We start from the raw sequence: 20,540 nt of genomic DNA, 5'->3' as shown, positions 1-20,540 counted from the left end.
GGTTCCTACTGCTTTTGTGTCAGGTAAGCAATATACATTTTTTAGAAGGGGGAATGCCTTAGCCCATAAACAGGCACAACTCATTAACTTAGGACTTCTCAGACAAAGGTTGTACCATCAAAGGGTTGGTTGTCTTTTGGATGTTACTTAACTTAATATCCTTGGTTGTTAGAAAATGGTCTGGATTCTCTAGATGATTGCTTAAAAATCGAAGGATAATCCCGCCCTTACTAGTTAAGGAAAGATAAAGACTAATCTATATTGTAAGTAAATGAGTGCTGAGTAGGTAAGAACTTTTCTATATAAAGTATGGATTCTGTGCAACAAAATCTGTGGGTCCCTTAATCTGCATAATAATACACAGGGAAAAAGGAATGTGATTCTGACAATCAATTATAAGTGCAAATTTTCTCTCAACCCCTTTCCTTTTTCTCCCCCTTCTTACCCACTTCCCTTTCAGATACACCAAAAACAAGTTTTACTCCAACAAAATATTTAATTTTCGGCAATTTCAAATAGGATTAATTAGCTGAATAGTAGCCCCTGAATAATACATAAGTAGATGAGTGTCTAGCAAGTTAAAACTAATCTAAATTGAGTATGTCTTCTGTGCTCCAACATAGCAAAATATGTGGGTCCCCTAATGTGTATATATTATATATGTAAGTAGATCAGTGCCGAGGAGATAAAAACAAATCTATATTATAAGTAAGGTTCCCGTGCTCCAACATATCAAAATCTGTGGGATCTCCCCTATGCATATACTACATAAGTAGATGAGTACCTAGCAAGTAAAAACTAATCTATATTTAGTATGGTTCCCTTGCTCCAACATATCAAAATCTGTGGGATCCCCACTGTACATATACTAAAAAAGTAGATGAGTACCTAGCAAACAAAAACTAATCTATCTTAAATATGGTTCCCGTGCTCCAACATATCAAACTTTGTGGGTCCCCCACTGTGTATATACTACATAAGTAGATGAGTGCCGAGTAGGTAAAAACTAAATTGGGTGTCAAGATCTGATTAGGAGAAAAGAATCACAATGGCATCAAACTTTATTTTTACAGACAAAATATCATAAATACATATTTTATCTAAAGAAAAACTGTTTTACTTCTAACTAAAAGACGAGTTTTGTTTTGTTAACAGTTAAGTCAAGATATCATCTTATAATCATGTTTTTAAAGCAAAAGGGCAAAAGGGTGTCTATCTGTCTGTCTGTGCATATGTTTTTAGCAAAGGATCTTTATTTTGAAGTGAAGCTTATGATTGGTCAAGGGAATGTTTATTATCACTAAATAATAAAGATGAAAATGGAGGGTCAAATTTCCCCACCCAATTTTCCGTGTCCTTTAGAGTCCTCTAGGGGCGGAGCCGCTAGTTTTAATTAACACATTAGTTTCTTTTTTAAAACAAGCTAATATTTTTTTTAAATCTAGGCATTTTCTCCGAAATGTTCTTTTTTTTATTTTTCTAAATAATATGATTTATCCACCCCACTGTGTGCGACAAAACTTGACCAAATAAGAAATCTAAAGTAGATTAGGGCTATACAAAACTTTTTAGAATATTGAGTCTACATCTAGTAGTGCAACTAGGAGGGGTGTATAGATTAGGGATATACAAAACTTTTTAGAATATTGAGTCTACATCTATTAGTGCAACTAGGAGGGGTGTATAGATTAGGGATATACAAAACTATTTAGAATATTGAGTCTACATCTAGTAGTGCAACTAGGAGGGGTGTATAGATTAGGGCTATACAAAACTTTTTAGAATATTGAGTCTACATCTAGTAGTGCAACTAGGAGTGGTGTATAGATTAGGGCTATACAAAACTTTTTAGAATATTGAGTCTACATCTAGTAGTGCAACTAGGAGTGGTGTATAGATTAGGGATAAACAAAACTATTTAGAATATTGAGTCTACATCTAGTAGTGCAACTAGGAGGGGTGTATAGATTAGGGCTATACAAAACTATTTAGAATATTGAGTCGCCATCTAGTAGTGCAACTAGGAGGGGTGTATAGACTAGAGATAAACAAAACTTTTTAGAATATTGAGTCTAAATCTAGTAGTGCAACTAGGAGGGGTGTATAGATTAGGGATATACAAAACTATTTAGAATATTGAGTCTACATCTAGTAGTGCAACTAGGAGTGGTGTATAGATTAGGGATATACAAAACTTTTTAGAATATTGAGTCTACATCTAGTAGTGCAACTAGGAGTGGTGTATAGATTAGGGCTATACAAAACTTTTTAGAATATTGAGTCTACATCTAGTAGTGCAACTAGGAGGGGTGTATAGATTAGGGCTATACAAAACTATTTAGAATATTGAGTCGCCATCTAGTAGTGCAACTAGGAGTGGTGTATAGATTAGGGCAATACAAAACTATTTAGAATATTGAGTCTGCATCTAGTAGTGCAACTAGGAGGGGTGTATAGATTAGGGATATACAAAACTATTTAGAATATTTGGTCTACATCTAGTAGTGTAACTAGGAGGGGTGTATAGATTAGGGATATACAAAACTATTTAGAATATTTGGTCTACATCTAGTAGTGCAACTAGGAGGGGTGTGTAGATTAGGTATATACAAAACTATTTAGAATATTTGGTCTACATCTAGTAGTGCAACTAGGTGGGGTGTATAGATTAAGGATTTTCAAAACTATTTAGAATATTGAGTCTACATCTAGTAGTGCAACTAGGAGGGGTGTGTAGATTAGGGATATACAAAACTATTTAGAATATTGAGTCTACATATAGTAGTGCAACTAGGAGGGGTGTGTAGATTAGGGATATACAAAACTATTTAGAATATTGAGTCTACATATAGTAGTGCAACTAGGAGGGGTGTATAGATTAGGGTTATACAAAACTATAACAAAGCTATAACAAAAATCTTTTATAGATTATTGCGTGCCTGTCCAATAAATTTCTATTGAATAACTAATAATTACTGTCCTCTATATAGATTCTAGGTATACCCTTATCTCTCTCTTTTCTAATTTTCTATAGACTTTTACATACAAATTATCAGAGAAGAGAATTAGTTTAGATTATGTATTTCTTTTACAGTTTAAAATGATAGTATATTTATCTTTAAAGTTTGAAGTTGTGTGCACATTCCATATCTTGTTGCGTACATTATTTGCGTTTTAGATGGCGCACCCTGAAACTCATGTAACATGCGCTTACTGAGGGACAAACGGACGGACGGACATGCTCTATACATAAAGTAGCGCAAAAAAGATAAGTTTTACTTTTACATTTTATATAAAGTAATGATTTTTTCTATTTGTGAAAATGAATAAGAGATTGATGGTAAGAAGGATAATGTACTCAGCCTTATGTAGTACACAGCACAATGGGGTACAGATAAGTTTAATAAAATAAAAATCTTCAAATTATTTTTTAAATCTTCGAAAATTTCGAGAAGCTGTTTATAGTGCATATAAAAAATGACATTAAACAATACCCAAATACACAGGCTAAATTACTAATGGCAGGCCAGTATACATTTTCAATTGACCAATGATAGGCCAGTATGACGTTATTTTTTATAGGAATTATAAAATGATTCGCTGATACAAGTTTTGGTATTCTAACTTAAGGAGTATTAACATCGAACCAAAATGTATTGAATACGCATTTTAAAGCCCAATATCATATTGTAGTTTTTTTTATATAAATAAAGTTTAAAAGTTTTTTTTTGTCGATTCATTTCATCCCTGTCTATAGAATGAGGAAGGGATATTTAATATTCCCCCATGATAAATTTTCTTCTTTTCAGCCATTACAAAATATTCTCAGATTTTCTTCATTGGAAAAGACTTTTCAAAGTTTTATTCAAAAAAGAAATATTTCAATGTGTGTGTCTAAAAAAACCTCGTAAATGGCGGGACCGATTTCAGATAATTTTAATATTGTTTCAGGGCAATTTTTAAATTTATTTGGCGGGGAGAAGAGATTAAGCGATAGCCGCAAAAAAAATTTTAGTCTTTCGTGACGACGCCTCTTAAGGGGCATTTTATTTTCACTGTAGCATGTTAGGTTAGGGGATTGCCCCGAGAGTTAACCAATTGGCCCCGCAGAGGCTAGAAATAGGATAAAAGCTACTGTGAAATTACGACGAAACACCCCTTAAGAAGCGTTGTCACGAAAGGGACTATACCCAATCTTTTATCACAAGAATTTGTTTGGATAGGCACATCCCCCTCCCCCTTAAGTTATAGTCCCTAGTTTATAGGGACAAAGCCACTAATGATATTCCTATGATATTGGTAATCTATACTATTAACCATTGATTAACTCTCCCTGTGTTTATATTGAGAATTACTAATGAAAGGATACATAAAAAGAAAACTCTAATGAATCTAAATCTAGACACGTGTATGTTTGTCTGTCTTTCTTATGAATGAATGTGTCTGTCTGTATGTCTTGTATGTGTCTGTCTGACTGTCTGACTGTCTGTCTTGTATGTGTCTGTCTGTCTTGTATGTGTCTGTCTGGCTGTCTTGTATGTGTCTGTCTGTCTGTCTTTCTTGTATGTGTCTGTCTGTCTTGTATGTGTCTGTCTGTCTGTATGTCTTGTATGTGTCTGTCTGACTGTCTGTCTTGTATGTGTCTGTCTGACTGTCTGAAAAGTTGAAAAGAGAAGCAACATACAAATTTCTTAGGTTATTTTGACTGAAAGTCTGTATGTACTCCTAATTCGTTGGTAATCCTTCACTTCTGCAAAATTAAATATATCACATTAGCTAAGTTTTGCATATACGCAAAAACACTAAAGCTTTTTACATTATGGCGTAGTGTTTTATGAGAAAATTCAATTCTAATACACATTGACTCAAGTAAATTTTTTTTATGTTTTGTAAATGTGAAAATAAATTTTCTAGCTGCTTTGTTTCTACACTAATACTTTTTGTTAGTGCATTAGCTCTAAAGTATTAATACTCTTATACGCCCTGTTAAGCTTAAGATATTGCGTTGACATATGATTTATATAGTTTTAAGTTTAATGATTTTTTAAACTAATTTTTAAAAGCGAAGCTTTTCTATAATTAGGATTGGCCAGTCCTTCCGTACGTCCGTCTGTAACGGTTGGCTCTTTAACTTAATTTAGACATGTTAGAATTGTCCTAGTAATTTCAAACTTTGCATGATGATTTCTATAAGTAAGGTAAAATGCGTGGCAACAATATAATCGATACCCGTACTTCCATTCAAAAAAGTTTGATTTTTAACTTTTTTGACAAATTTTTTTATGAAGTATATTTGTTTCTATCAATTCAGAGCTTCGCTTTTTTTGGATGTTGTCATCCTTCTTAGGATATTTTTAGCATCATCTTTCTCTTGTGCAATAGGAATTACTTCCTAAAACCCATATCTACCATAAAACACTGATATTACAGTGATAATATGAAATAAATTCTTACTTGTTGTCTTGTTTTCATACTTCCTCTCCCAAATATAGCCATCCTGAATAAAAACTAATTATTTATAGAAGTGATGCGATGATTTAACTGTATCACACAGAAATAAATCCAAACTTTTCATAGGTTTACAATCAAATATTACAAAATAATTAATTTAACTTAATTTTTAATAATAAGAAATCTTTTAGACACTTTGAACTTACCAAAGCATTTGATTATATTTTAATACATATCTTAATATTTTTTCTTCAAAGCTGAACTACAGGGTTTTAACTACTTTTAAGAGTTGAAAATAAGTCAACAAACAAATAATCACACATTTTATACTTTTGTTATTTAAGGCCATAATAAGATATGTTTATTAATGAGAAAGTTAGTTACAGAGTAGCTTGCTTCACTACAAAATATGTCTTTTTTTTCTAAATAAATGTTTTACCTCGTCTGTGTTCTATCTTGTAATCTCTTTAGGGAGTTTCCTTTTGGTCCCAACAGTTTACCAACAAAGTTAAACTAAATAAATAGATAGTTAGATAGATAGATAGATAGATAGATAGATAGAGAGTTATATAGATAGAACGATAGATGGTGAAAGTGTATTTATACTTCATTCATTTCTTTGATGTCTTTACCAGGGATTAAGGTTTGATAAAAAATTAATTGAAAAATGTGTACCTATAATTTTTTTAAACCTATGTAATATTAGATTTTTAAAAAGCAAATAGTTTCTTCTGAATTTAATTAATTAAGAGCTAAAAAGCAATCATAACTTTAAATTTCAAAAAAAAACTTAAACTGGTTTTATAATTTTGTAAATCTCAATGTATTGTAATGCATCATTCAATTTATTATTTTCTGATCCCTTTATGACTGTACTGTGTATATACTGAGTACATCTGGGTCTCATTTTGTACACATTGGTTTTTTTTCAGGTTTCAAAATAATGTTTAAGGTTTATTCACTGAAATGTAAAAATAAGGAGATTCTTGAAAACATACACTTTTAGAAGCAGTATTTCAGAGGTTGTTTCCTCTTGTGCTTTTTAAACCTGCGTACATTTTCTATCTACTAGGTGTCTGTCATCCATCAAGGCTTATTACATTTTTCAAGCTTAGTGTTAAAACACATGTGAGACAAAAATATACTCACTTTCACATCATGTCATGAATTTGCAATTTTGTCAGTCTATTTCTACTTTCAATGCTAAACTTGGCAGAATTAAGTTGACTCACTATTTAAATGGTTAATATCAGGATGGGTGGGAACATTGGACTGTAAATTATATACTAATAACCAACGTTTTGTTAGGAATTCTTTTGTGACTTTTATTAAATCTTAATTGGTTGGTTCCAAAAAGTGACCAAAAAAATCAATCTACAAAAGGGGCAATTTTGCTTATAAATATTGGAGATCAATTATCGTTTATTGTCTTATCCCGTAGATCCCTGACTGAAGTGCCTTTTGTTGATAAAATAACAACACAAGAGTTCGACACAGCTTTAAAGTATAATAATTTGCCATAGAAATAAGTTTTCTTTTAAATAATTTTAGTGAAGGATAAAAAGAGTAAAAATATTAAGCAAAAGGCACATTTGTTGGAAAACATACTTTTTATTTTTGTCTTATCTTTAAGTTTATATTAAATGGATGCTGTCATCCTTGTTAGTTTTAATATTGGTATCAGACTGTAACACAGATATCAAGATAAGTATTTTAGCTTAAATCTTTTTTTAAACTTTTTATTAAAGATTAACTCTTTTCAAAATTTGCTCTTGGTGCAAAAAAATCTAGATTTTTAAAAGTTTTGTTTTTTTGAACTTTTAGAAAATTCAAAAAAAAAGATTCTTACATGTTAAAAATTAAAAACGTCTTAAATAAAAATAAACCCAAAATTTGAAATAAAGAGAAAATATTTAACATTCTGTTAGTTTCCTATTTTTTCCTAAGAAATCTTATTTTAGTTACAAAGTTACTCTATTTCTTTCCTTTTGTGAATGTCTATCGTAAATAAAATTTATTTTATAGGATAAAATGTGAACACTGCTTATTTCAAGTGTAATTTGTTTTAAAACTACAAATACTGTATATTTGTATATTTTAAAGATTCACCAAATTAAAAAATACTTTTTGGTTACTTTTTTTCGTACGTTGTTTAGCTGTTCTTGATACTAATATCTATATATGCACTTCCCCTCTAATATATGTTTTCATCCTTGTTTTATAAAAACTTTTAATTCTTGATTTACTTTGAGTCAGACTTTTTTTACGAGGAAACTTTATCACAAAATTTTCATTTAGAAACTTTTAACTTTGGGGGAGGTTAGAGTCAATTCTATACTTTTTAAAACCAATACATTATTTTTTCTTTCCTTAATACTAAATATAAAATGAATCTTACAATTTATACTTAAAATTATTGGTTCAAAAGTATCCAACCACTTGACCGATAGTATTTATCCTTATGGCAAATCCTTATTCTTTTCCGTCCTAAATGTTAATGGCTAGTTTTTTTCATAATTTTTGTTTTACTTCTAATCATCTTCATTTTAATTCGATTTCCATAGGACTAGAGTCGTCGTCGAGCCTTTAATGCATTAATTAAATAATGCGAATAAAAACTATGTATTTAACCTGTTGTTCACTGTTCAGTAATTCTATGGACGTCTTTAATTTAAACGAGGACAAGTACATTCGAAGATTTTGTTTCTCGTCGGAAAAAAATAGATTCTTTTGCCCGCATTACTACAGACACAAATCAATTATAGTAGAGTAGCTTTACTCTCTCTAAAAATGATTTAATTTGGTCTGCTTTTGTATTCAGCTAATATGTTTTTTTTTAAATCAAATTATTTATGTAGAAGCTTGACTGTGAAAAAGAAATACAAAGTAGAACAAAGCTTAAAATTTCATTAGTGTTACGTGCATATTTACTTTCAACTTTGTTTATTTTAACAGCTAACAAAATCAATGAGCTAAAAACAGGGCTCGGCAGTCGTAGCTATATACTTATTTAACCGCTAATTGGCAGCTGGGTGACAAAACAATAAATATCAAACAGTGGTAATCAGTAAGATATATAAGTTTTCCGGAATTTTAATGTTAGGGGGAGATTTGAAATCTGCATCAAATTTTAAGGATTTTTTACAAAATTCGTTTTTTGTATAATTCTTTATCTAAAAGCGAAAATGCATTTTAAGTTAATTAATTTTGACCAATAGGATAGGTGGATTTTAAACTACCTGCGCTCTAATTGGTTGAATGATGTACGCCATCCAATTAGAGCGCAGATTTTTAAAATCCAACAATCACAGATGCCAAAATTAATTAACTTAAATTGCATTTCCGCTTTTGGATAAAGAATTATAGAAAAAACGAATTTTATAAAAAATCCTCAAAATTTGATGCAGATTTCAAATCTCCCCCTAACTTTAAAATTCCGGAAAACTTATATATCTTAGTAATCAGTTTAAAATCTCCAAAATAAATTCTGCAGCAACTAAACTAAAACATTTTAACTGACAACAAGAAAAACATCTCTGTTTCTCATTTAATTTCCGCCGTTAAAGTTGTCGGCCGCCGATCCCTGATTAAGAATTTTGTAGCTAGGCTTGTACTAAAATATTGTTACATAAATACAAACAAAAATAATGTATTCATAATTTTTTCAGCTATGATATGTTATTTTAGTTATCAACAAAGAAAACACTTTATTTTAACTTGTGCTGTACTTTTTAACTAGAGGAAAGTTGGGGGTAAAATAGTTAATCTTCAAATGAAATACTATTGTTATTTCGGGTCATTCCCCCACATGTCAACAAATTTTACACACAATTATTTTCTTTATTTGGGGGATTTTAATGATCTTTTCTGTCTGTATATATTGAATTAGATTTAAATTACAAATTGAATTAAAATTTCAATCCAATATACAAAGTAGTAGGCTTTTTTTGTCTGTTGCAAAGGATCTCTTACAAAAGCCTTGAAAGCTAGGGGCGGAGAGCAGCTAGTCATTAATATTGAGTTGTTGATACACTGCATGTACAGGTCCTTGTTCCCCTCAGTCGTTTTTGCTCCAAGCTTCTTTCTATTTGTATCTTTTATGTACATGTATTTTTTAGTGGGGGTTAAGAGTTAAGGATTCTTAAACATTGTGCCATACTTAAATTTTAAAATATCTAGGTAAACCTATCAACTTCATCTAAATACTATTCTAGATTCATCAAATTTTTATTTTAACATTTAAGTCTTTAATTTTGTTTGCATAATTCTTTTTGCTCATGTTGATCCCTTTACCTGTTCACAAAGGAGTTGACAAAATCTCTTAAATTCAAAATTGAGTCAGTTATAGTCCCAGCCTGCATTAAGTTATGTTTTTAAAGAAAACTTTTTGCGGAGCTTCTAGATTAAGATAGTTTAAGTAAGATTAAGAAAGGCACCTAAGTGTGATACTACCTTAAAGCATGGATGCCTACCAGTTGTTAAAATGAAACCCTAAGAAATCGGAGGATGAAGGGGGTTTAAAAATCCAAAATATGATCACTAAACTAACAAATGGAAGTGTAAAACATTTATCTCTAATAGGAACTTTAAGAGTAAGTGTAGGCGAAGGGTTATGTGGGGTCCACTGACGTTTAAAAGATATTGCCCCGAAGTGTAGCAGTAAAAATAAACATTTAAACTCTAAAGAAAACATTGTTTTTGCATGTAAATGTTTTAAGCAATTAAGAAAATATATTAAAGAAGCTCTTTGGAGTATTCTCTCATGAGTTTAAATATTCTAATTTTATATTGTGCTAAAATTGTTTTAATTGGATGGATTTTTAAATATTGTACACTACTAAATGCAAAAAAGATAATAAAATTTGACAGTATATTGCTTCTCAAAAAGCCAATTAGCTGTAAATTTTACTGGTCCTAATTTTTTGTTCTCTCGTTCCTTGGATCAGACATATACATTGCAATATTGGTGAATTTTATTAAATCTTTGACGAGATTGTACAAGCAAGCAGTACCTAAAATTTTTCACCAATAATTTGAATATATTAAGGAGATAATTTTGTTAATTGTAATTAAGGTGTAAGTATTTTATTGTTCCTTTATGATCTTGGGTGTGAAAAAGAAGAAAATAAAAAACCTTGCTAACCTTTGGATGTTCATGAACTGGAATCTGTACTTTCACTGTTAACCTAAAATAAAATTAATATTTATAAATCATTTTACTTTTGATTGTCTGTGTGCTTATATGTCCAGTAGGATCTTGAGTAATCACAAACAAGGGGAGGGGTGGATGAAAAAAAAGTTTGGGATAAATTTTTAGAGATAGAAATTTTTGTATGTGCTTCGCGTGCTATTTTAACCATTGTCCTATTTAGATCCCCCCACCCCCCCTAATACCTAAGACGTACTAGTTTCCATATGATCTTTGTTTTATCCTCAAAAAGCAATTTTAAAAAAGACTTCGATTTCAACAAAGAACTAACTAAAAGTAAGAATTGTAGAATAGTTTTTTTCTCGTATTCATTCGAAACTGGTGGATTAGAACCAGTACTTATCCATACGAAAAAACTATATCTAGCATCGTATTATATCCAGTTTTCTACGAATTAAAAATGTACAATCATAAGATTAAAACCATTTTTTTTACTCCGCGCCTTCGACATCTCGGGTTTAACAAAACTGGTTTTAATCTTTTAATTGTTTATTTTATATCTGCGGAAAGCTGTTTATTTATAATTTTATGCGAGAAATAGCTATTATTTGTAGATAATTGTATTGTGTATACCTGAATGGGCGCTGATTAAACACATCAATAAAGTTCTGCAAAAAATATTGGATTAAAAATTTTTGAAAATCTATCATTTGAAGAAAAAATAAGATTTTTTATAGTTTACAGATTGTTGCTTAATTAAAGATTTTGATTGAATGGTTTAAAGGACTTCATCACAAAGAAGTGGTTGAGGGAGGGGGGGGGGGGAGGTGAGTGCGGAATGTGCCACTTTCTATTTTTTTTATTTAGGACACAAAAGTTGGTATTTTCAAGTAATTAAATTTAATTGCCCTTCAAGAAAAGGACAACAAAACTCATATCCATTAAAACTGACACTAAAAAATTATATAATGATAAAAATTAAGCAATTTTATGTGAAAAATTCTCTAATACAATTCTGAAACAGGGAAAAATTCATATTTTGTTTTGAAATATATGAAATATTTAATAGAAATTTTGATCTAATATCTTGGTAGATTAGTTTCTTTAATGAAGCTTTATCTTATATTTTGTAAGTTTTAGTAAAAATGTTTTTTTTATAAAACAAAAATGGTTAGATATTCTTAAGAAGAAAAAGAATTTTTCTTTTTCTTCTTTTTATGGCAGCATTATTTATTGATTTTTTATATGATAGGCAGCAAGAATAATTTAAGTAATAACTTCCCTACAAATTCAAAGCTTTTGGGTTATATGCTTTAAACTAAGCTTTAGGCTAAGGACGCATCTGTTATTATCCAGTGATCTAAACGGATAAGACAATGGCCTATAAATTGATGAACATCCCTAATGAGGATACACAAAATTACCCCTCATGTAGATTACAATTATTGGTTGAAACGTTTGGACACTCAACTTAATAAGCAACCATTCAAAATTCAATAAAAGTTATATAGCCAAGGAATAAGAAAACGATATTATAAATCATTGGGGACTAAATAATAAACAGCCCAATGTCCCCTCCTCCCTGGTTATTATCTAATATGCAGATAAGTAAATTGTAATACATACAGTAATTTTATAATCTAATGTGAAAAGGTAAAAATCTGATGACAGGTAAGCTTAGGGTCTGATTTTGTACATACGTTTTTTCTCTAGAGTTTTGCAAATTTATATTAAGATATTTTATACATACTAAAATGTTTAAAACAAAGAGATATTTAAAACCAAATATCAAATATAATTTTAGAAACAGTATTTTAGTGGTTATTAGCCCTAGTACTTTTAAAACTTGTGTACATTTTAAGACTGCTGGATATGAGTCACTAAAAATCTGATATAATGTATGACTTCCAGCTAACAGGATTATTGTACACATAGTTATTTGTGAACTTACAGATTTATTTCAAAAAGTATATGTACAACATGAACATTTTAAAGTGCCCCCAAAAATATGAAAGAACCTTAAAACATGCCCCTGTGAGCAGTGAGTTCAAAAACAACTGGACACAGTTTTTTGGAAGTTATTATTAGAAGTTACGATATGTCTTTAAGTTTTATTTGAAAAGTACAACATGTACAAATCCCAAAACAGTCCTTGTTGTCCATATAAGTTGATAAGTTTCAGAAGCCGTAGTATTCACATTATACATACACCAAGTATAATATAATAATAACATTATGTAAAAGCAAGCGTAATGCAATATGAGTATATATGTAGAAGCAGGTAAATGTCAGGGAGGGAGAGGACATTGGGATGTTTATTACACTAGTCCCCAAATTTTACAACAACGATATTTTATACTTTAGCTCAATAATTTGCGGACTTCTATTAAATTTTGATTGGTTGGTTTATTAAGTTTAGTTTAAACGTGTCAACTACTAATTATAATCTACAAAAGGGTTAATTCTGTGTTTCATCATTGGGTATTTGCATCAATTTATGGGCCATTGTCTTATGCCTTTAGATCCCTGGGTATGTGAATCTTTATCAGGGATACAGGGATCATAATTTAATAATCTCCCCGCTCCCCCACTTCTCAATTCTCATGATAAACATTGGAAGTTGGTAAACTATTACAATTAATACAATTATTATGTAAAGGATTTATTATTTAATTAAATCTTTATTTAAATGTATGAATAGAAGGGTAGGTCAATGGACTACTTTTGTAGCTTGACTAAAAAAAAGTAAAAGGGATAAATTATTATTTTAATTATTAGCTTATTAAGTGCAATACAAACCAGTTTTCTGATATTTTTTTACAAAAAAAAGCACATTTTTGAGAAGAAACGTTGTATCTCTTTACTTTTTAGCTTTTATTAAGGCATTGTTTTCTCATGAGATTAGAATGTAAAAAAACAGCAAAAAAGCTACTCGTATTTTTCAGATATGCATATTGATAAACAGATTTTAGGTGGAACAAAAATAGGATAGATCTAGATGTAGCCCTCAGATTATATTTTTTCAAATTTTAAACAAGTACGTATAACTGCATTAAAAGCATAGCAAGCATAGAATTTAAGGAATTTTATTAGAAATCAAAAGGTTTCAAAATGTATTTTATAGTTTGAAGGCCGATGACAGGACAATGGCGATTAGATTAAACTAGGCACTTTTTCAAAATGATTTTATATTACCGAAATGGACAATACTTACACATTTAATAAGTAGTTTGGGGAAAGATTTTAACTATAACTTTGCCATAGAATAGACTGCTAATTTCAGATCATATTTACTCTAGAGAGATTAAGAAACAGTGCTCCAACCAACATTTAATTTAAAGTAAACTCTATGTTAGCCACGCTCTCAAAATGCATCCTTTATACGTTTGTGAGCACAAGAAAAACAACACAGATACACACACACACAAACACACACACACACACAAACTTCGGGAGGTCAAGATTCAAAACAACAAATTAACGTCAAATTTCATTTTTACTCAATTTCTTTTCAAAGACCTGAAATTTTGTAAGATGAATGAAAACTTTCAAACTTTTATTAAAAGTTACAAAGCAAGGCTTATCCACATTAAAGTATGTGTCCGACTGCACGTAAATGATATCTCTAACTGATAAAGTGTAACAATGCTCCTTATTCTATCATTTAAAATAGTCAGATGTTCTCCCAAGATATCAATAAAAAAAAATAATAGAGTTGTAAATTTTAGCTTCACATAGCTCCTAGAATGGTTTTATGCTATTTCTCTACTTCACAATACCTCTTCGAATAAAGAGTCAAAAGTACAATTATCTAATAATTACAAATTACCATAGTCTGTTCATTTGAAACATGTCTATAATTTTTGTAGTCACTGATATGATATTTAAAATTGTGATTATCTTGAAGAAGTTATGAGCGAATTTACTCTACAAATACGACTTAGATCGATAGTCAGTGTCTAATTGAAATTTTAAAACAACTAGTAAAGTAAATGGTAATCTTGTCTCTTGCTGATCCTCGCTTTAATTATGTTGCAATCCTTGTTTTTTTCTAAATTTTGTTCACTTTATGACGTGTTACAACAGTTTTATATTTTTATCAACTTTCTTGAACTTCTTACATGTGAATTATAAGGTATATTTTATTTGATTTGATGAAAAGCCATTTATATTGATTGAAAGGGTTTAATCGGCTGATGTTATTTCAAAGATGGCAATAATAAATATGTCTATATTGGGCAAATTTAAAAATATTAATTTATGTCTTTTATAGCCATTAAAAGATCATACCAGTGGCTACACCCATAGCATTCAGGGATCCTGGACAGATAAAAAGCTTACTAAGACTTAATTTCTTAAATATAAAAATAAAAGACCCTTGTTCCACCCGGCGACCTATCTGAAGCAGCCATGAAATTGAGACTCTCGATAGAAATTATATGCAAACAAAATGGTTCGACTAGTATATTAAAAAAGTTTTAAGCTTAATAATAATAGACTAAAAAAGAAAATGGTCAATAATTATAAAAAATTATCTTTTTTGTATTTGTAATAATTCTTACTTATATCACAAACCATTTATTGGTTGTTAAACTTCTATATAGCTATGTCTAAAAGTTATTTGCTTTACAAAAAAAAACTATTTTGGCTTACAAATATATAATGAATCTCGACCATTTGTGTTCTATTTTCTAAGGAAGCTTTCTATATTGACACTGTGATTTTTCTAGCTATATCCTTCAGGAGTTGATTACCCTAGTCACAACAAAATAAACCCCAATCCCTTCAAATAAATAAATTAAACATTTTACTTGTTTTAAAGACCCGTAGAGAGTACAGGCAAACCAGTTAATTTAATTAAAATTTTACAATTAATTGTCCTTTTTAATCCAATGGATCTGTTATTTCATCTCTACTTATGGACATAATTGTCCTTGATAATACATCCATTGTTCGAATTCCTATGGTATTTTTTCTATAGAAGCTGGATTGTAATAAAAAAAACAGGATTTTTTTTTCATAAGAAGCGCAGCATTAGATAAATATAATCAAAAAAACTAAAATTTTCAACAACAAAAAATACTAACATGAAATTTTAATTAAATAGCTCATTTGAAACCAAAGAAGTAAGTTTAATAATTAGTCAATAACAGTTGTTTTAGTCGCATAATTTAACTTTTGAATATCTATAGAAAGTTAGACGCATTTATAGAGTAGCTGCGCAATAAGAAATATTAATATATATTCTTGTTCTCTTCGTTTACTAGATATACATAAAACATACGTCAATCTAGTAATTTAATATGATAATAATCTATATTATTACTTGGAAGAGTTTTCTGGGATCATTTTTTAAACTAAAAGTGATCATATTATTAACGCTATTTTAATGACATTGTCACAACTTTGTTTCTTTATTACGAGAAATTTAATTTTTAATCTTTCTGTAGCTTAATCTCTCACACATCCCGGTATGGTTTTAGACTATTTTTTTAGATTAAAGTCTTAGTATGGCTTTATGCTTTACCTCCCACTTTACAAATAGAAAACCACTAGATGTTAGGTGCGCTCCCACTAGTATTATATAAGATAGATCATAAAAAAATATATAGTGACCACGGATATTGATAAAATAAAAGACAAATTCAATTTAAATCCAATAAATTTCCTTGTTTTTATGTTTGCCCAGAGATCTGGGATGTGATCCTACGCCGCTGCTTAGCAGAGACGTCGACGAAGTTGGACTTGGCGTTGAAAACATCAACGGCGGTGACGAGTTTGAGGATGAAAATCCGCCGCCAACTCCGATGCCCAACGGCGGGCTACCGCCATAAGCCAATGCTGAAGCCATGTTCATGTTCATTCCACTTCCTACAAAAAAAAAAAGTTGAATAATTAAAACTATAACTTACAAGAGAGCTATGGATGAAAGATAAAAAAAATATCAAAATGGTAAAACACAAATAAACGTGCATAAATGTTTAAATTACAAAAATATGATGTTAAAACCCTTTTTAGAAAGAAATGTCAGATATAGAAGGAAAATGTTAATTTAATTCAGTTTGACATAAGTAAAGCATTACAGAGCAGTTCTATTATAAAATAATTGTAATTTGTGTATTTCAAAACATTCGATTGCAATATCTCACTAAACACTGGTCCAATTGAGTTCTCAATTTTAGAAAAGCCTAACATAGATCCAAAGCTATTAATATGGATTTAACCCCTAGATGCCAAGGGCACACCTGCTGGTTAATCAAAAATGATAAATATACATTTTTTCATAAGAATGAAATTGACCCAGCAATGAATCAGTAAAAACTGTACCTGGTTCAGGTGTGCTTGACACAGAATCGGCGGATCCAGCCGAATCATTGATACCACTGCCTCCACCGCCGCCGCTTGCTGATAAAATGCAGCCGTTACTGGAGGCGGATAAATTGCAAATGTTGCTGTCAGATGAAGTACTGTACACAAATGAATATTATATTACTGCAATACTTGAGTATTTCTATTTTATTTTCCATTAGTAAAGTCTTCATTAAATGCTTTAATCGCGAACAAAATCCTCAAAGAAACTATACAGAACTTCTTTATAAAATTCTTCTTTTTTAAACTTTGACAAATTAATACAGTCATCCTATCTCTATGTATGAGTACTGAAAATTTATGTGTGTGTGTTTCTATTTCTGTATATATCTAAAACAGGATTTTAATATTGCAGTTTTCTTGGATAGAGTAATAACTAGTTAATGCCCAAAGAAAAATGAAAAATAGGTACAGTAAATAATAAGGATGGGAGACCAGTTACATGCACGCCGTCCATCCTGCACCATGCATCAATGATCCTAGGAGCTACACCAGAAGAGTCCTACTGTGCTGGAAAGGTCCTAGGGTAGATGCCAGACTGAATTCTGGTCACTTCCCCCAGTTCAGGGGGTTTGGGTGGGGCTAACAATCCTTCCCTAGAAAAAACCTGCTCACGTTCAATCTGCACAAAGTAAAGACCAATTTAACTTTGGGCTCGGGAACGAAGTAGAGGTTGGAAACAACAATATGATGTTTGGCTGGGAAACCGCTAAAGGACCAGTCAGACGGATGATTCTGAATTCCCGCAGACCAGCAAAAATTTGCACCTGGAATGTTCAGACAATGTTTCAGTCAGGCCAGACAGAAAACATTTGCCGAGAAATGCTTAAAGCCAAGGTTAATATCCTGGCTATCACCGAATCAAGGTGGACAAATAATGGAGAGTTTAAACATCATTCAGGCTTGAAAATACTTTACTCAGGCCATATGAATGAGGATCTAGGAAATAACCAAGGGGTGGCTCTTATGCTGACCAAGCAAGCAGAGCAGGCCATGATCAGTTGGCAACCCCATGGTCCAAGAATCATGGAGGCTTACTTCAAATCCTCAGATAAAAACATCAATCTGAGAATAATAGTAGCATATGCTCCTACAGAACAAGCAGATACAGAGGTCAAAAACGAATTTTATGACCAGCTTGACTCTGTATTTAAGAATGGTCATAAAGAAAAGGACCTGACCATGCTTCTAGGTGATTTCAATGCTCAAGTGGGGAGTAATAATGAGAATTTAGAAGAAGTCATGGGCAGATATGGCCTAGGCTTAAGTAATGGCAAGGAAAATGACAATGGTGATAGACTTGTAAGTTTTTGTACTGAAAACAAACTTGTCATTGGTGGAACCATCTTTAAACACAAGAAGATTCATACTGCCACCTGGAGATCACCAGATCAAAGAACCTTTAATCAGATAGATCACATCTGTATATCTAGACGTTTTAAAGGTTCTCTCCTTGATGTCAGGGTTGAAAGAGGACCTGATGTTAATTCAGACCATTATCTTCTATCTTCTAAAGTTCGGCTTAGATTTAAAAAGCAGGACACAAAGCCTAACCCCAGGAAAAAGTATAATTTAACAACCCTTCAAAACTCTGAAAAGCTACAAGAGTTTAAGCTCACTCTAAAGAACAGATTTGAGTTGTTGACTCTTCAAGAGGATGATGGAGTTGAAGATATTTGGCAAGGTATCAAAAAAGTTTATAATGATACTAGCCAAGAAAAATTAGGTTTTAAAAAGGCTAACCAAAAGCCGTGGATCACCCAAAGATCCATTGATCTCATGGATCAAAGAAGAGAGGTAAGACAAAAGACACTCTCCAGAAGATAAAGACCTGTATAAGATGCTCAGCAGGGAAATCCAAAGAAGTGTCAGAATTGACAAAAAAGAACACTTGGAAACCCTTGCTATGCAAGCAGAAAATGCTTTTAATCAAAATAGAATGAAAGATGTCTATGATATTACTAAGAGCATTGCAGGTAAAGTACACAAATCAGGATCACACATCAGGGACAAGGATGGTTCACTCCTTAAAACTAATGAAGATATTCTAAATAGATGGGCAGAGCACTTCACTGAACTGCTGAATCTTCCAGTTCCAGAGGAAGAAACTGAGATTCCACCCTCAGATGCACTTGACATTGACTGTCAAGCGCCAAATCTATTGGAAATCAAGGAGGCCATTAAAAGTTTGAAAAATAACAAAGCCGCTGGACCTGATAACATCCCAGCTGAGGTCATAAAAGCAGACCTAGATACATCTGCTGAGGCATTCCTACCTCTGATCACAAAGATATGGAATGATGAGTTATGCCCAGAGGACTGGAAGAATGGACATATCTCAATACTAGCCAAAAAAGGAGACTTGACCCAATGTGGAAACTACAGAGGGATAATGCGTCAGACAAGGATGCCTTCTTTCTCCCTTCCTTTTCCTCCTTGCCATTGACTGGATCATGAAGAACTGTGAAAGTAATGATGGCATTTGTTGGGAGCTATTTGGCAATCCCAAATATTTAGGAGATCTGGACTTTGCTGATGATATCGCTTTGTTAACAAGCAATAGAAGTCAAATGCAAAGAAGGACTAACAGGATAGCTGAAACTTCAAAGAAAGTTGGACTAGAAATAAATGTTCCTAAAACCAAAATACTCAGATTAAATGCAAATTCACAAGAACCAATTACTATTGGAGACCAAATTCTTGAGGATGTAGATTGTTTTGAGTATCTTGGAAGTAAAATTGATGAAGCTGGAGGCACTTTAACAGATGTTAAAGCTAGAATTAACAAATCTAGGACAGCCTTTGCCAGCCTGAACAAAATTTGGAATTCCAACAACATCTCCATAAAGACCAAGTTAAGACTGTTCAAGTCAAATGTTCTCTCTGTTTTGCTGTATGGGGCTGAAACTTGGTTCCTAAACACAGCAGTGGTCTCCAAGCTACAGACATATGTCAATAAATGTCTAAGGAGAATCCACAAGATCTTTTGGCCAAATAAGATCACAAATGCTGAGCTTCTAGAGCGCAGTGATATGTCAGACATTAAACTGACAATAAAACAGAGAAAATGGAGATGGCTGGGGCACACTCTAAGGAAAGGGCATGATGATATAACCAATCAAGCCTTGACTTGGAACCCCCACGTAGGAAAGAGGAAACCAGGTAGACCAAAAACAACCTGGAGGAAGGAACTCTTAAGTGAACTGAAAGAAAAGAAAATTCCATCTTTCAGCAATGCCTCAAAACGTGCCCAAAAAAAGGAATATTGGAGAACCATTGTGCATGGCCTACGTTCTGCCGAGAACTAAAAGGCAATGATGATGATGAATAAGTTACCCCTAAATGGTGTTTTAAAAATGTAGGCTATTCTAAACCAAGTTAACCAAAGGTGTATGTATTTTCCTTTTATTTTACAGATTTTTCTTCAGGTTCTCTATTCCTGGCAGAGTGCTATAAAAACAATGCAGACAAACTTCATGTTCTCTATCCCTGACACACCTGGTAGAGTAGTTATTAAAACAATGCAGACAAACTTCAGGTTCTCTATCCCTGACACACCTGGTAGAGTAGT

The 20,540-nt window shown here is 31.6% G+C and overlaps 1 protein-coding gene across 1 annotated transcript in view; it reads right to left on the bottom strand.

Annotated features, from left to right (window-relative positions):
* The window catches only part of LOC145322257 (uncharacterized), a 36,063-nt gene that overhangs the window by 7,996 nt on the left and 7,527 nt on the right, over window positions 1–20,540 (bottom strand). The window contains exons 5-10 of the mRNA XM_080164130.1: window positions 16,928–17,072; window positions 16,271–16,471; window positions 11,234–11,270; window positions 10,595–10,637; window positions 5,891–5,964; window positions 5,455–5,497 (exon numbers count right to left, since the gene is read on the bottom strand). Coding sequence (XP_080020256.1) covers window positions 5,455–5,497; window positions 5,891–5,964; window positions 10,595–10,637; window positions 11,234–11,270; window positions 16,271–16,471; window positions 16,928–17,072 — 543 coding nt within the window. The remainder of the gene's footprint in view (window positions 1–5,454; window positions 5,498–5,890; window positions 5,965–10,594; window positions 10,638–11,233; window positions 11,271–16,270; window positions 16,472–16,927; window positions 17,073–20,540) is intronic.

This window comes from Acartia tonsa, chromosome 6 (assembly GCF_053477335.1).
Source record: "Acartia tonsa isolate MP-2025a chromosome 6, ASM5347733v1, whole genome shotgun sequence".
In the NCBI taxonomy this organism is placed as follows: Eukaryota; Metazoa; Arthropoda; class Copepoda; order Calanoida; family Acartiidae; genus Acartia; species Acartia tonsa.
This window is presented reverse-complemented; position numbering and strand designations above follow the sequence as displayed.